The sequence below is a fragment of the Trichechus manatus genome, unplaced genomic scaffold (assembly GCF_000243295.1).
Source record: "Trichechus manatus latirostris isolate Lorelei unplaced genomic scaffold, TriManLat1.0 scaffold00104, whole genome shotgun sequence".
Taxonomy (NCBI): Eukaryota; Metazoa; Chordata; class Mammalia; order Sirenia; family Trichechidae; genus Trichechus; species Trichechus manatus.
In genome coordinates, this window is record NW_004444040.1 from 3,729,997 (window position 1) to 3,748,060 (window position 18,064).

General features: G+C 47.4%; 1 protein-coding gene across 1 annotated transcript; it reads right to left on the minus strand.

The window, feature by feature from the left end:
* Positions 1 to 8,431: 8,431 nt before the first annotated feature.
* Positions 8,432 to 16,130, minus strand: PROKR2 (prokineticin receptor 2). Its single transcript, XM_004383046.1, has 2 exons — positions 15,636 to 16,130; positions 8,432 to 9,470 (listed from the first exon to the last, which is right to left on the minus strand). The coding sequence occupies exons 1-2, from the start codon at positions 16,091 to 16,093 to the stop codon at positions 8,774 to 8,776; spliced, it is 1,155 nt and encodes a 384-aa protein (XP_004383103.1). The 5' UTR covers positions 16,094 to 16,130; the 3' UTR covers positions 8,432 to 8,773.
* Positions 16,131 to 18,064: the final 1,934 nt, after the last annotated feature.

Consider the following 18,064-nt stretch of genomic DNA (forward strand, 5'->3'; position numbering starts at 1 on the left):
TGCGTCCTAGTCTGGACAGATGAGGGGTGTGAGCTGGAGGGGCTTTGTCACATGGCCTTGGCTGCAGCCCTTGCTACCAGGGCTGCCTGAGTCATTCTGCTCCTTGTCAAGCACTACCTGGGTGGAGAAAAGGGACCATCTCCCACAGCTGTCCCAGCAATTGAACCATAGGATCCTGGCTTGGGCTTTTTAGCCCTGAGGTCTTCTTCCTTTTTCTTCTGTCCCACCTGCCTGGGTCTTCCCTGGGAGCTCCCTGGGGGCAGATATGTCCTCTCTGCCCTTTCTCAGTATGTTCCCAGTAACTTCTGGTATCACATAAGTGCTAGGGATCCCCCTAGGAGTGGAAGGAAGTCACAATTGTGGCCTCACTCGTAGGTAAGCAGGTGGAAATAGAACTTTGCATCATGGGAGCCATGAGGCCTGATGCTACATCCAGGTGGACGCCTCCTGAGGGACTTAGGAGGAACTGCCCCATTAAGAGGCCAGGAGAAGCTGCATCTGGGCTTGATAGAACTGAGGCTATCGCAGTTGCGGGAGAACTGAAGGGCTTGGCATGCGAGGTGTCGGCTGCTGATTCTGAATCCCAGATTCATTCTCCTCCCTTCTCTGAGCCCCCAGAAGCTGACCCTGTGGACTGCACCGCCAGCTGGATTCTGGCTGGGTTTAGCCAGTGGGAGACCTGAAGGCGACTAGGGGGCAGAAGGAGAGGTCAGGGTGGTCCACCCTCCGGCCCCTGCTTTGGCAGTGGCTCCATCCCTCTAGGAGTGGCCCTCCATCATGGCTGTGGCTCTCACTGGGCGCCTGTGTCACTATTTCCTTCCCTGCTTCTCCAGTGCGAACAGTGGGAGCAGCTTCCTTCTGCACTAGTCTCTGGGAGCCCAATCATCACTTTCTGGTTTTCTTAGTCCCACCCATACCTCAGTGTTGTTGTTGTTAGCTGTTGCTGAGTTGGCCCCCAACTCATAGTGGCCCCACGCGCAATGCAATGAAATGCTGCCCAGTCCTGCATCATCCCCATGATCAGTTATAGATTATGATAAGACCATGTCATCCATAGACTTTTCACTGGCTGATTTTCAAAAGTAAATCAACAGGCCTTTCTTTCTAGTCTGTCTTAGTCTGGAAGCTCCACTGAGATCTGTTCGGCATCATAGCAACACGCAAGCCTCCAGTGAGAGATGGATGGTGGCTGCATGTGAGGTGAACCGGGAGGAAATCAAACCCAGGTCTCCCATGTGGAAGGCAAGAATTCTAGCACCAAAGCCCCATTGACCTCTGTAAATAGTCCCTTCATTAAAGTCTTCTCACTTGAACTAGCCGAATTGAATTCATTTCCTAAGAATTTCTACTCTGACTGGCACACGAAGAAAGAATAAATTACACAGAGCCTAAATTAGGTGGGATTGATTTTCTGAGATAGCAGGAGCACAGGTTGGAGGGAAAAGGGAAAATAAACTGGAAGAGGTGGAGGCAGAGCCAAGGGATCAAGCCCAAATAGTAGAGCTGTTTGGAGAGCCAGGACCCTTTGGTCCAACTCCAATAATAGTTGTCAGTTGCCGTCCAGTTGATTCCAACTCATGGAGACCCCACATGTACCATGTGTGCAGAGTAGAACTCCTCCATAGAGTTTTCAAGGCTGTGACCTTTTGGAAGCAGATCTCCAGGCCTTACTTCCGAGGTGTCTCCAGTGGGCTTGAACCGCCAGCCAACAGACCGAGAATCATGCGAGAGCACCATTTCCACTAGGAAACTGGAATAGGTAATATGGATGAAGGCAGGAAGGCTCAGGGGTACTCTCATGGTCTGAGGAGGGCTGAGACCAGAGGCGGGCAAGGATGGACACAAATCAGCTGACAGTAAACATGTGGCAGAATCATAGCCCAGAAATTGTGCAGCTTTGGCCTGCTTTTTGGTGTTGGTAGGAGAGGAAAGGGATTATTATGACAAGGAAGTGTAAAGACACTTGAAAGCAGTGTTTCTGGCATAAGTAGAGCTATTGCAGAATACGTTTATGAAGTGAGTTGCTGGTGTTTTTTGCACAGTAGAGGAACTCTGTTGTTAATATATGGTAATATACTGGGCTTGGGTAGAGTCATCCACATGCCAGACTCCCAGGCTCCTGGCTCCTTACAGGCTGAATGGAAGGGATGATGTTCTTGCCTCACAAAGGATCACCAGCTTCTCTTGAACTATCACCGTGGGACTCCTCCTCACCTTTTTAGAAACACCACTGCCCACCCAAGGGATTCACCTTACCCAGGATCCACTGCTCTCCCTCTCGAGTAGTTTCCCTGAGGCTTCCAGGCTCAGTTTCTGAGAATGCCCGGGAGCCCCAGCAGGGCAGTGGGAGGTGGCCCTTGGAATTCCAGGTCCCACAGAGCAGCTCGGGATGAGCTCTTCCTTCCAGTTTCCCTCCCCACCCACATATTTTGCGGAGTCCCTGGGTGAAGCAAATAGTGAATGTGTTCGACTGCTGATCAAAAGTTGGAGGTTGGAGTACACCTAGAGGTGCCTCAGAAGAAAGGCCTGGTGATCTACATCTGAAAAATCAGCCATTGAAAACCCTATGGAGCACAGTCCTACTCCGACACACGTAGGGTCATCCTGAGTTGGAGTCAATGGACGGCAGCTGGTTTACATATTTTGTATCCTCATTTTTCACGTTTTCCAGTCAGCGGCTGTTATATCAGATGGAAAGGCATGTGACAGTGTGGGCTTTTTCCCTCCCTCTCCCCCTCTCTTTCTCTCTCCAAGGACGAATGGTAATGCTCAGACACAGTTGAAACCCACAAGGAGGCAGACTAACATTTTCCTTCACGCCCCATAATTTTCAAGACCACAACTCCTCAGTAGCGTTAAACATCACATTATTATGTGGAAGATTGCTGGTTCCTTTCTCCCCCCGCCCCCAACCCCCTTTAGATTGTGCTCTGGGGTCTGCTGGGAGTAAGAAACAGCACTACCTCTTAATAACCGTTCCTTTAGCTCTGCAAAGCCCGACGACAGCTTTGAAATTGCTATGTAAGGGCTCAATTAAAGTACTAGCCAAGGGCCTTTCACCTCTCCAGTCTGGGATGGGGAGAGTGCACGGTTTTATTTTTCCTGTTCCATAGCAATACTAGAGAAAGGATGCGCCGGAGCCTTCAAGTTCAGTTTTATTAATGGAATAAAAAGGAGGCTGCTGTCTTAGACATATGGTCCCCAGAAAGTGTGTGCTGTAGTTTGGTTCAATATGAGCATTTCCATGCAGACCTTTCTTTCCGTGGGGTTTCAGTTTGCATCAAGGTGGCGTGTAGACTAGGGTAGGAGAAGGAGTGGCAGGGATGCTGTGAGAGATGGCAGTTTGGCCAATTCAAACCTTGGACCCTCTGATTCTATTCAACTGGCATCCAAGTTATATCTTCTGACAAACAAGGTTTGAGCCACGGAAATTATATAGAAAAGAGAATGTACATTGAAAAAGCACCCATGTCTTAAAAATACTCTGTAAACTTATTTGAACAACTCCTGGATGAGCTTAGGCGCCATATGCAATGCTCCCAACAACTGTTCACAAGCAACACTGACCTCACTCCTACCTCAAGGGCTTATGGGTAAAGTTAGGATGGAGGAGATTTAATCACCATTGCACACACCAGGATTTCTGTGTCCAGGTCCCTCTGGGCTTAGCTGCCCAAATTTCTGCCAGAGAAGGAACAGAAATGAAAGCTGGGTTTGAGCTGCTTTTTAAGAGGGTGCCAGAAACCTCAGAAGAGGCTGGCACACCTCATGAAAAAGGCTGACGTGGTGAACAGAAGGAATTTGGTCCTGGGAGGCATGAAGAAAGGCCACTGCTCAGGGTTTGCCAGTAGCAGCTTGTATGCAGACTCCACGCTCTGCCTTGGGAGGTCCCAGACTTCTCTGATTGTCTTTGAATGTGAGTGAGTCCTCTCTTCTACCACCTGCTTTTCCTGGGGCCAGAGTTGCCTCTAATCACAATCTGCTTTCCCAGAAGGCTCCAGCATCACTTACAAATACAGTAGATTCAGTAGTTACGTTCTATAAAGTCGCTGCAACTGCTGAATTAGCGAATCCCGAACCACTGCTTCTGGGTGAAATAGAGTTAGGTTCCTGCAAACCTCTGGTTACCAACACTTTTGTCAACTGATCAATAAGAAACCCTGTTTAATGTGCGTTCCTGTTTAAAGACACTTTATTTAATATATACTGTTGATTTATTAACATTGAACTCATGGCCAACAGCACCCTAACTCAGGCCTGAACCAAGCTTATTTAACACATGCATTTTCTCCGCAAGGCACATCACAGCCTTTCTATGAGTGGAACACTAGACAGCCCTTCAGCACGACACTTGGTAGCCATTTTAAACAGCAAAGCCACCAACAAAAAGCACAAAAATATGAAAACCATGGCACTAACTAGTCTGTGAAAAAGACACTTATTTACAGTCCGACAGCTGAATCAAGAAGTCAGAGTACGATCTTGTTCGTCCTCAACTGGGAACGTGCACGTGGGGCGACTCACATTTTTTGCCCCTCTACGCACATCTGCGAATGGCCGCAAAAACTCCACAAGTATTGTTTTTGGGGTTAGAAAGAAATTTTAGCCAGTAGGCAAATCCACAAATATGGAATGCCCCCCTCCATCCCCTGGAGGCATTTCTGTCATTAGGAGAAGAATTCCAGGTACCGGAATCTTTGCATCTTTCTGCCATCAAGAAAGGCAGAAGCACTAGAGAGGTCCTGCTGTAACTCTCTCCGGTTTCCTGAATCCTGGAGTCTGGGCTAGGAGGTCCCCTGGATGGAATGTGTTCTTGGCTTGTCAGAGGGACAGAGGGTATCTTCAACACAGCTTAAGATTCTCTAGGGAGGCCAGAAACGAGCTCAAATGGCCCTTAAAGCATTCTTGGAGAGGGTCTGCTCCTTTGGACGCAGGAGAGCAGTCACTGAGTGCAGTTTACTGGGCCAGTAAAACTTGGGGGCAGCCTTCTGGCCCCCGCAAGGATTAGCTGTGTGCCCTTAAGCCCGTCATTTCCTCACTTGGGAAAGGAGTGAATTGAATTACACGCTCTTAAAAGGCCATTCCTGCTCCAACATCTTATTGGGGTGTGTGCGTGTATGTGTGTGTGTGCACATGGGTGTGTATGTGTGCCCTCTTGAGGCCAAAGAAGAGAAAGTGACTAATTTTGGGCAATATGTTTCAAAGCCACATCCTTCGCCAGAAGTAGAATTCACTTTTAGTTTTCTAATCAAATCACATGTGTCACATTCTTCCTGTGCTAAGTGTGGAATTGGTTTTCATGCCTGAGGGACTTAAGTCATTTTGGGATTTCTTCAATTTGAGAAGCAACTTATTTTGAATGTTAAACGCTGCAAGAAAAATCTCTAATAGCTTCATCACAAAGCTTTTCTCTTACTCTGGCTGAGGAAATGGATCCTTTTTGCCAAATGAGATAATTTTTCAATATGTAATAATATGTATGTATCTTAGCACATTTAAATTATCTGAAGCTTACCATTGGTCCTGAGAAGACAAGGGTGAACACAAGTGTAATTAATTTAATACCTTCGCACCCATTGGAAGGATAAACAATCTCCAGGCAAATAACAGCTTTCATTTAAACAAACAGATCATTTAAAAATGATGGGGTAGCATCAGCACGGTGTTGCACATCCCTGCTTATCTCTGCTCATCTGTATGCATGAATACACTCGTGGGCTTGAGGGATGTTACTGGTACAAGGCTTGTTGCTGGTATGAGTTGCCACTGTTCTAAAAATTCCTTCAGTAAGTTCCTTCTCTTTTTCAGGGTTGGATTGTTTAGCTGTCTATTACTTCACTTACATCTGGATATACTAACATAGGAGCTCAGCTGCTAACCAAAAGGTCGGCAGTTTGAATCCACCAGCCACTCTTTAGAACCTTTGGGGCAGTTCTACTCTGTCCTATAGGGTCTCTATGAGTCTGTGGTTAAGATTCCATATATCAATTATTTCATTTGATAACAACATAAAATTTTTATTCACTGGAAAAATCACAAATACATGCTGATATTTACAAAAGCTGTTTCAGTTACGTTTAAGCAAGAGGATGATGGTACAGTTTTAGAATAAAAAGGGAAAAGGGGATGAATTCTGTTGACAGACTCAGCTGATACACAGTTTACTCTTAAAGCATCTTCTTCCTAGAAAAACCATGGCAGGGGTAATAAATAACAATATAATTATTATTATATTTGTAAAAACGCAGCTATTCCAAAATACTTCCTTGGCTTTGGAATGCACTGTATAATTTTGTAAAATCGGAGTTTACAAACATTTTGCTCAGGATAACATTAAATTAAGGTTGCATTTTCTGAGAGTATGGGCTGAAAGTGAGTTTGCTGGATAATGACAGAAGAAACTGTTGGCTGAAATTTCACAACCAGCACATAACTAAGAACAAACAACTAAGTAACCTATTGTCTGGAGAAAATTAGAAGTTACCCAAATGTGGAGAGGCCAGTCCCAAACCAGGTACCACTTGTCTACTCTCTGCTTCAAAAGGAATCAGGAAGATATGAAGACAAGCACACACAATAACCACCAACATATAATAACACAAACAGATTCAGAAATAACGTTTATGTAGCTCTGGGATATGCTGTTTGGCAACATGCAGGGCTAGATTACCAACGTGACTAGGACCATGGAGGTGCTGAGAATCTGGGGGTCACTGAGACTTTGAGGTTGAATCTTCCTGATTATAACCCAGCATAGGGATTCCTTTTCACCTCAGTGTACTGGAGTTCAGGGGTCTCTGGCTGAAGGAACAGGGAAGATGAAAGTGAGGGTGTCTTTCAATAATAAGCTCAGTAGATGGGATGTCTCTTGTCCAAACAAATTGTTCAATATCATTTATCCATTCTTATCATGTACATAGTTGAGAAGTACTTTCACAGAACATGACCTTAATGGACTCTCCCAACACTCCTGTAGGGGAGGAAGAACAAGTGTTTTCATCATCCTCATTCCACTGAAGCAAAACTGGGACTTGAACCCAGGTCTTTGGATTCTAAAATAGAGCCCATTTTGTAAAAGAAGGTGTATTTTAGAAAACTGGTCCAGGTCTTAGCAAAATGGCCATACAGATTATGTTCATCGCTAGTGGCAACCTCCACCCCTCTCTCTGTTCCCTTCCTTCCTGTCTGACACTTGAGCCCCTGAAATCCTTTACAATCGGATGTCAGGAACTGGATGTGTTATATGTCTCAGGATTGCTCATCTTTACCCAAAAGAATCATGATCTTTCAGGCATCAATGGAAAAGAGATTTTTTTGGTTTTCTTTGAAATTACACCATTGTAGATAACCATATCAGGCTGGCCTGGTTGAAAGACAAATTCATTTCTGGCATCCAGAATCCTAGGGAATGTCCTGGGAAGGTGGTAGGAGCTCAGTGGGAAAGCCCAATGTGGTGGCATGCACTCTCTTCCCATGAGGCCATAAACCCTCTGACGACTTTATCCTCACCTTTCCATCATGTCAAAGTGCCTTATTTCCATAGTGTAATGGTTAAGGTTGTGTGTCAACTTGGCTGGGCCATGATTCTCAATGGTTTGGCAGTTATATAATGATGTAATTTGGCAGTTATGTAATGATGTAGTTATCCTCAATTTTGTAATATAATGTAATCACCTCCATGATGTGATCTGATGTGATCAATCAGTTGCAAGAGGAGTTTTCTTGGGGGTGTGGTCTGCATCCAATACATATGGATGTTCTGGCAAAGCTTGCTGGCTTTTGCTTGCTCTGGATCTTGCATCTGGCTTGTCATCATCTGACCTCCGGTTCTTGGGACTTGAGCCAGTGGCCTGCTACATTGCCTGCTGATCTTGGGATTCATTGGCCTCCATGGCCTGTGAGCCAGCAGCCTACCATCTGACCTGCTGATCTTGGGTTTGTCAGCCCCTGCAGCTACATGAGTCAGGAGAAGCTTCCAGCCTGACTCCCAACCCACGGACTTGGGACCTTCCATCCTCTACAACCGTGTGGGCCATTTCCTTGAGATAAATCTCTCTTCTTTATATATACATATATATACACTTCACTGGTTTTGCTTCTCTAAAGAACCCAGGCTAAGACACATAGCCTTCTGATATTCCTGCACTAGTGAGATATAGATTGAGGGAAGATAAAGGGGGAGTCCACATAACCACTGGTGGCCTCTGTCTGCCCATCTATATGTCCTGCATATGACTTGTTGACTTCAATAGCTTCTGCTTTTTTTTTTTTTTAAATGTTTTTGCACATAGCAAGTATTGAGCAGATATCAGTAAATGTCAACTCTAGTTGTCTTTGTCTAATCTCACTGCTGTCGTTGTGCACACAGTAGGCTTTCAGTGAATGTCAGTTGCTGTTACTTGTATGTAGTGTCATCGGTGTGGCTGTGCACACAGTAGGTTTTGAGCAGACATCAGTAAATGTCAGCTCTTGTTGCCCCTGTCTAATCTCATTGGTGTGGCTCTGCACACAGTAGACATTCAGTAAATGTCAGTTGTGGAAGTTTGTGTCTAGTCTCATTGTCGTGACTGTGCACACAGTACGTGTTGAGCAGATATCAGTAAATGTCAGCTGCTGCTGCTCATGTTGAGTCTTCCTGCATTCCAGGTCTGTTAAGGTCCAGTTCCTTGAGGACAGTGAAGTGTGAACACAGTTGTCCTTTCCCCACGCATCGTGTGAGTGTGGCTGATGGTGTGTGATGCTTCTGGGTTTTCAATTGTGAAACGCCAGCAGGTCACTTCAGCCTGATACAGTCCACCTCTTCCGTGGCAGGCATGCCACTGGTTTTGAGGTCCAGATCAGCACTGGTCTTGCTCCCGTGGTGGGTGGGATGCCAATGGAGCAGCATCATCTTCTTGAAGTACTTCACGGTGTTGTTCTTGACAGTCACAAAGCACACAGTGTTGATCATGCTGTTGCTCATGGCGATGCACTCGACGACATAGAAAGCTGTGAGGTAGTGCTTCTCCTTCACAAACACAGTCGGGAAGAAGTCTCGCACAATGGTGAAGCCATAGAAGGGTGCCCAGCACAGCACATAGGCAGTGAGGATGCACATGAGTACCAGGACTGTCTTCCGGCGGCAGCGCAGCCGCTTTTGGATCTGTTCCGTCTGGAAGCCAGGGACTGTCTTGAACCAGAGCTCCCGGGAGATCCTGGCATAGCACAGGGTCATGGTGACCACAGGGCCCACAAACTCGATACCAAAGATGAAGAGGAAATAGGATTTATAGTAGAGCTGCTGGTCCACAGGCCAGATCTGGCCACAGAAGATCTTTTCCTGGCTTTTGACAATAAAGAGCACAGTTTCTGTTGCAAAGTAGGCGGATGGGATGGCGATGAGAATGGACACTATCCAGACTAATGCGATCAGGACGGAGGCTGTTTGATAATTCATCCGTGGTTTCAAGGGGTGAACGATAGCGAGATACCTGGTGGGGGAGGGAAGCCAAGAATAATTAACATGTACGCTTGGAAACATTATTAGCTTTTAACTAACCCCAACCCCACACAAAGCAGACAAAATGTCACAACGAAGCCCCACGTGCCTATTATTGAGCTTCAACAAGCTTTACCTTACTTTAGCAACATCGTTTGGCATTTGGGGTAGCAAAGTGGTTTAGGGGAAATAACACAGGCTTTGGGTCAAGCAGGATGAGTAAATTTAGGCTTTTTACCCACCTGATTGGCTTTGTGGTCTGGGGTGAATTACTCAATCTCTCCGAACTTTGTTTTCTCAAATGCAACATGGCATAAAACGACACACACCTTGCAGGGCTACTGTGAACATTAAACATCATAATGTTTGCAAAATGCTTGGCGCACAGTAGGTATTCAATACATGTGGCCTATTATTATTATTGACAGTCTTCTTGGCTTTCAATCTTGCCATTCTGCCTAAGAACATAGTGCTTTCAAAGCACTTCTTTTCTAATACCTCATAGCTTAGAATTGAGAGAAGGGTCACGGTCATCACCAAGAGGTGGGGTTCCTTCTCAGGGGAGCGGACAAGGGCTTTCTTCCCCATCTCCAGGTGTCATCCTGCATTGCAGAGGCAGAAGGGTAGAGGTGGGATGTGGCGGAATATAAAGCCAATAAGAAGTAAATGGCTTGCCCAAGCTCGCTTTGTGCAGAGACCAGGATCTAGGCTCCCGATACAAAGCTTTTACATCCACCTCTCACGGATGACTCAAGCTCAAATGAGAAGGTGTGTGAAGTTGCTTTGACACCATAAAACATGACACAGTGTTTACTCCTGCTCTTTCCAATGAGCCACACTGCCTGGCGAAGGGGCTGGAGCCCTTTGTGGTAAATGAGCTCATTTTTGTGGGTTGAATATCTTCTTTCCAGAGAGGTCTAATGATACCTATTTAGATATTTTGATGCCTTGAAATAATTTCTGTACTTTTTTGGGGGGTGGTGGGGTGGTAGTAAGAGAAGATGGAGGAAGAGAAGAGGCAGGGAAGAAACAAATCAACCCTAGAAATGAACGTGCACCCCATACCTGAGGCCTGAGTCAGGTGGGGCCAAGAGCAGGAAGCCACCTATAGGAAATCCTATCAACTTGTCTTTCCTTTCTAACCAGGCCCCTTGGTCACCTTTCCAAGTTTCTGACTTCACCAAGAAGGTCTTTTGCCATGTTATTTCTTCCCATTTGTCATGGTTTGAATTATGTCCCCCAAAAATGTGTGTATCAATTTGGCTGGGCCACGACTACCAGAATTGTGTGGTTGGCCTCCATTTTGTGATTGTAATTTTATGTTAAAGAGGATTAGGGTGGGATTGTAACACCACCCTTACCCAGGTCACATCCCTGATCCAACGTAGAGGGAGTTTTCCTAGGGTGTGGCCTGCACCACCTTTTACCTTACAAGAGATAAAAGGAAATGGAAGCAAGCAGAGAATGTGGACCTCATACCACCAAGAAGAAACACCAGGAGCAGAGCGCATCCTTTGGACCCGAGGTTCCTGCGCAGAGAAGCTCCTAGTCCGGGGAAGACTGATGATGATGAGGACCTTCCTCCAGAGCCAACAGAGAGAGAAAGCCTTCCCCTGGAGCTGACACCCTGAATTTGGAATTCTAGCCTACTAGACTGTGAGAAAATAAACTTCTCTTTGTTAAAACCATCCGCTTGTGGTATTCCTGTTAGAGTAGCACTAGATAACTAAGACACCATCCCTGACAATATTTCTGCCCATGAGGTTATTTTATCTTCTCTTGCCTGCCCCTTGCCCCGGCAGCTCTGTTCTGTGAAAATCCATTAGAAGATTTCATGGCAGCATGGCTCTCCACATCTTCTGGCATTCTGAAGATCTGGGATGAAGTTGGATCCTATCCCAACCACCGGCTGCACCTCAGCTGGGTGCATTAATATGTGCAGTGGTTGCTGGGGTACTTTATGCATCCATGTGGCTCAGCCTTGCCAAGTTAACTGGCATGATCCTCCTGGGTAGCACAAGACTCACAGGGCTGGAGGGTGGGAAAAATGGGCTGGTCCATCCTTGACTGAGTGGGAATATCTCACAAACGCTGTCTCTCTGTGACGGCTGAGGGTATCAGTTTTTCATGGCTGCTGTAACAAATTACCACAAATTTAGTGGCTTAAAACATCACAGATTTATCATCATACAGTTCTGGAGGTCACAAGTCCAAAATTTTACCCTCACTGTGCTAAAAACAAGGTGTCAGCAGCGCTGTGTTCCTCTTTGGAGTCCCTGAGGGGAGAATCTGTTTTCTTGCCTTTTCCAACTTCTAGAGGCTTCCTGCATTCCTTGGCTGGTGGCCCCCTTCCATGTTCAAAGTCAACAATCTCTGGTTATCTTTCTCACATCATATAACTCTGACACTGACTCTTCTGCTTCCCCTCTTCATTCAAGGACCCTTGCCATTACATTGGGTCCACCCAGATAATCCAGTTTAATCTCCGTATTTTAAGGTCAGATGATTAGCAACCTTGTTTCCATCCGCTCTCTTGATTTTTCTTCGCCATGTAACCTAACATATTCATAGGTTCTGGGGATTAGGATGTGGACATCTTTGGGGAGGCCATTATTACTCTGCCCACCACACTTAGTCCAAAGTACTTAGATAATGTGATCAATTGAGGATTTAATAGCTCTCTCTCTCTCAATCTGGGTCCATCATAAAAAGTATCTCAATAACCAATGCCAAAGAGAAGGTCCACATTCCCGCTTACTCTGTTGTCAACACTTAAATTCTAATTATTTTTCATCCAACAGCATCTTCCTCATTCTGTAGGATGTTTCAAAACTCAGAATTTTCCCAGTAAACCATAAGGGAAAGAATAGTAGCCTTAGAGTTATTCATAAGACCTGAATTCCAGCTCTGTGTATTTAGTTAAATCAGTTAAGTTCCTGGGACTTAGTTTCTTCGTCTATGCAATGGGGATAACAGTAACTTATACTGACAACCACTCAAGCTTTTGTCAGTATCACAGAAGGTAAATGTACATAAAGCACACTGGGAGCCATTCACTGGCAAGAGGGATATCTGCAAGGTCTTTCTTGCTGTCTACCTGCTTGGATGTGTTTCTTGGGGCCAATGATTCCCCCCTCTAGGATCTCTGTGACTTGAAGCTGCACTCCTTCCTGGCCCTCTGCATGAACTTAGCTCTTCTTCTGCCTGTGGCAGGAAGAACTGGCTCTGTGGCCCTTCTGATATTTCTGTGTAGTGAGACAGTAATATTTTCTCCAAAGGGTAAACTGAAGTACACAGGGAGACCTGTGCTTCTCCCCCTGCCTGTGTCAGGGTACACAGGCCCATCTAGTTCTGGGGTTGAGTATGAGGCAGCCCCCACGCTCACAAACAGAAGCCCTGTTTTCAGTATCAGCATCATCAGGGCAAAGGTGACAGTTTGACCATCCACCCTGCTTATCATTTTGCCTTGTGTTTCAATCTTCGAACCTGAACAGGCACCTCTGAATCACAACATGAAGCATTCCCAGACCAAACTAGTAACACAATGACCACATCTTACTCTTGATTTATCACTTATTTATGTTTCTTAAATGCTAGTTTTGTCCAGAAGAAAAGCTCCCTGAAAGCAAGGACTGTATCTTCTACTACTTTGTGTTTCTGTGTACAAGGATGGGCACACAGGTGCACCAAGAAACCAGCTGTGGATCTACCAGGTTGTGGAAGATGTTGTTGGTGCCCCTCTTACGTTTCTTTGCTCTTATCATTTCAGTGCACACCTGTCCACTCCACCTGCCAGCACCTACATTTCTTTGTCTGAAGGTTTTCTCTGGCCTCCAGAGTCCTCTTGGCTACAGTGTAGCATTTCCAGAGCAGCCCTCACCAATGACTTACGAGTGCTGGTGTATAAATACCCCAGCTCCCTCGCCTCTCCCACTCCTAGGAGAACTTGGAGGTATGATTTCCACTGGCTCTAAGAGTTCCTCAGCTGGAATAAGTTCTAGTTGCCCACAGTGGAAACCTGCTCAATAATGCTCCCTTTATTGGCTGCCTTCCCTTCCTTGCCTCACTTTCCACTCCCCTGTAGGTGCTTCCTGGGTGCTACCTGCACAGGAATTTTGTCTCAGGGCCTGTTTTGGGGGGCAACCCAAACTAAGACACAGATATAAGGCTGCCTGCTAGAAACCATGGAAACAGAAAGAGAAAACACATGGTTAATGTGCTTAAAATACAATGTCTTTTGGAATAGAATCTGTTATCTCCATAAAGAATGTAAGACTGGAAAGACAGGTTAGCATCAGATTAAAAAGGCTGAATGCTAGACTCAGGATTTGGCATGTCGTCTGTGGTCACTGAACCTTTGGGAGGTTTTGTGAGCAACAAAGTGCTTTAGGAAGATTTGTCAATGGTAGTGCTATTCAGATGCTTAATACACATCAGTGTTTTTGAAGGACAGTCAAGAATCCTTGCTGGGTGAAGAGAAAGGTTAGGAGAACATTATGAAGGTCTAGCCTTGACTTGCCAAGAGAACTGCCAGCACTTGGTGTAGGGCTGGCCACAAGAGGTAGGGTAGGCAGGGGTGGGATAGGAAGAAAGGCAGAGTGATTTTTCCTGTTTGGGTGATTGGGAGAATGGTGGAACTGCTGGGAGATGACTCAGGCAGAGCTGATTTAGGGTGAAAAAGGAACTACTCTGTTATATGTTGTATCCTAACAGGGTGGGTGCTTCCCAAGAAACCAAAAACATTAGAAAGTCAAAGGTTTCAACAGGATAAAGGGAATGAGAACAGTCATAACTCACACTTCAGTGAGCATCAGAATCATCCAGGGAATTAGATAAAAATGCAGCCCAAGGGATTCCCATTCAGTAGGGCTGGGGTGGGGCCCGGGAATCTGACTTATCATTTCCCCTGGTGAATTTTGTGCAGTTGGTTGACAGGTACACATTTTATAAACACCAGTCTGGGGGCTGGTGAGCCTCAGAGTTGCAATAACAAAATCATTTTTCCTGTAGCAATTTCATGTTATAGAAAGCAAGATACTTCTTATACCTGTATATGTATTTTATCACCATAAGCCAAAAATAATTAACTGGTTGATTAAAATGGACAACAAACCTAAACAGCACTGAGAACCAGGGAACAATAAAAAAGATGAAAGGAGACAAAAGGGAAATAGGATGATGGAAAAGCACATCATCAAAACGCGTTTCAGCACAGCTCACAAAGGCAGACAGACAGTAACCAACAGGACGTGACACCAACTAAACAGAAAACCAAAAAAACCAAACCCGTTGCTGTCGAGTCGATTCCGATTCATAGCGACCCTGTAGGCTGCCCCTTAAACAGAGCCGCTGGTGTGCCAATGGGGATGTATGATAGATAGTTCACATAAATGTAGCATATGTAAGATTCGTCATAGGCTGCTGTGGTACATCTTCCTTTACAAACTGGTAATAGAGCAAGGACTTCTGGAACATCTCATGCAAATGTATGCAAATGGGCACCCAGATGTATGCAAAAAAGCAAAGGCAAGCATGTCTTTTCCCGGTTTTCTGCAAGCAAACCCTGCTACCTTATTTTAAAATCAGCTCTGCAACAGTCTCTAGTAACAAGAACGCACACGGTATGATTCAATCTATATGAAGTTAAACAACAGGCCAAACTAAACTATGGTGGCAGAAGTCAGATCCGTGTTTGCATGGGGAGGGGGGATGACTGACTGGCACAGGGCCTGAGGGAATCTTCTAGGAGATGGAGATGTTCTATATCTTGATCTGGGGGGCAGTTACCGGAGTAACTTGGCGCATGTTGTCTTGAATGGAAGCCTCCCTCTTAACTCTCATGTTGCTTCCAGGTAGTTGCCATCTGAACTTTCTGCTTTAGCTTTTGTGTGTGATGCCACTGACTGTTACATGGCATGCCTGCATTGGAAGCAGATGCAGTATCTGGGCGCATGGCCCAGAGCTGGGCGCTCAGGAGCCTCACTCTTGACCACATTTGGGGGAACATGGGCCACAACTGGAGAAGCAAGGTCTCCTCTTGCCCCTCTACAGATCAATGAGTGTTCAAATCTGGGGCAATGCCAACCTGTCTGATCTCAAGTGAGGAAAGGGGCAGCCTGGCCTAGCCCCCTCTGTTACTGCTGCCCAACCTCCTCACCTGTCGATGGCGATGGCCAGCAGGGCATTGGTGGAGACGTAGAGTGAGACGGTGCGCAGGTAGTTGACGGAGGCACACAGCACGTGACCATGCTCCCAGGAGAGCTGGCGCACCACATAGTAGTCCATCTCGAAGGGGCAGCAGATGATGGCCACCAGGAAGTCAGAGATGGCCAGGTTAGCAATGAGCAGATTGGTGAGGTTGCGCAGCTTCTTATAGCGGGCGAGGGCAGCAATAAAGACAAAGTTGCCAATGCCACAGACCAGCATGATGCCTGCCAGTGCCATGCCAATGACAATCTTGGCTGCAAAGAAGGTCCTGGTCTTGGTCATATCTTCATCCTCATCCAGAGGGAGGTCATAGTCACCATAACTGAAGTTGAAGGGGAGGGAGGAGGCATGGTCTTGGGGTGAATTGGAGTTGGGTGCAAAACTAGTGTTTCCATTGTGGGCTGCCATGGTGATGCCCGCAGGCAGAGTGGTACTGAGGGAGTCGTGGGGGAGTCTAAGTGCTCCAAGCTGGGTGTCCAGATCCTCTGCTCTCGTGGGTCAGTAAGCCTAGCACCCCTGCCCACATCCTTGGGGAGAGTCAACATGCCATCTTGGATCCTGGAAGAGACACAACCAGTGGGCAGCATGCAGGAGAACACCTGGTAGCATGTCCCCAGAGTCACCCAGATGCAGGCCAGCCAGAACCACTGTCTACTGGCAGACAGGGTGCTGGGAAGAGGGGACAAAAGATCTGGCAGCTGGGAAACCCCCACTGGGCACAGTATGGACTGGGCTCTCCAGAAACACCCAAGAATGTATACCTTTTGCCCTTTTCCCAGGGGGCGGGATTGGTTTGGCTTCCCAGTTCCCCTCAACATCACCCCCACAGGGCTTCTGGAAGTTTTCTGAGGCTGCTTCCTGCAGCTGGCCCAGCTGGCTACAGCAGCCACAATGGTGACCGGGCCAGGGACAATCACTCAGGGGGGCCAGGACGCAAGAGGGTCTTTCCTCCAAAGCAGGGCACTGCTCCCTTTGTCCTGCCCAAACCAGTGACTTGGAAATCACCAAATCCATTTTCATATGGACAGGCTGAGTCATCGTGGGCCAGTGATTTATGCTCCCTGAGTTCCAATATTCCCGTAAAACAAATTCCTGCTGTCCAACCCAGGGCCTGGCACACGATGGGGGCTGGAAAAGAATCTGTTGAATGAATGAATGAGGAACTGGACCAGGATGCTGCTGCAGGGGAGGGGGCGGTGGGTGGGAGGATATTTTCTGGCTGCTCCCCTGTTCTTTGAGAACCAGCTCCAGAAAGAAATCCTTTGTCTGCCTCTTCTCCCATTTCCCCCCTCCCCAACTCCTTAGGATCTGTACCCTCGCTCCCTTCACCAGGCCCCTAGTTGCCCACCCAGAATCAGCCCTGGCTGGGAGGCACCACCTCTTCTTACCCAGGCCTACTTCCTCTGGGAGTGGTGGCTGTCCAGAAAATGGGCCCCAAAGGCAGAATCCTGGAACCCAGGAGAGCCTGAGGACTGAACTCTCCTCAACTGCCTAAGTAAATCCTTTATGTTCTTGGTGTCAAGATGCCCACATGGGAGAGAAGTCTGTAAAGTACTGAGCCCTGGGAGATGGGGCATTATAGGGTTGAAGGCGTCACTGAGGGACCAGAGAAAGCACCTGGACCCCAAAATCCATGGGATGGAGGGCCCCTACCGTCCAGCCGTGAAGGCTCCGCCCCCTAACTCACAACACACTTGAAATGCCACCAAGTCTGGGGTCCGCGAGGATACTGGTAGCATGAACCGGACCAAACTGGAGAGCGGCTTTGGCCCGCCCCTGAGAGGAGAGAGGAAGAACGAGGAGATGGGACCCACCCCCGGACAGGGACAGCGCTCTCAGGGCGTGGCAAGGACCCCCTACCTACTGAGCGCCCGGCTGCTGCGTTCCCCAGGTGGAAACCTCTGGGAAGTGAGGTCCAAGACCTGTGGCGTCCGCACCTGGGGTGTGCTCCCTCCGGGTCGCCTCTCCGTGCCACGCGAGGCCCAAATCCCCGGAGACGGAGAAGCCGGAGTCCGGCCGCTCTCGGCATCTACGCTCTGCTGCCCTCCGTCCGGTCTCCCAGGCCCTAGAGAAGGGGACACTCGCCCTGGCCGGGCAGGTCCTGACTCCACTTTCGGGGTTATACTCCTTGCCCCTACACCAGCCGGCTCCAGCAGCCCCTTTCCTCCCCTCCTTCATTAACCTTTCTGCGCGGCCCGCGGGTCCCCGGAGGCGCCGCCTTGGCCCAGGCGGGAAGCAAGTCTGCAATTTTGGCTCCAAAAGCAAAGCCTGCGGAGCCTCCCGCGGGTAGAAGACTGAGTGTGAGTACAGGGGTAAGATGTGGTTCGCGGGAATTCTCCCAGAAACGCTTCCTCTTTTCTGCTCACCTTTCTGGAAGGT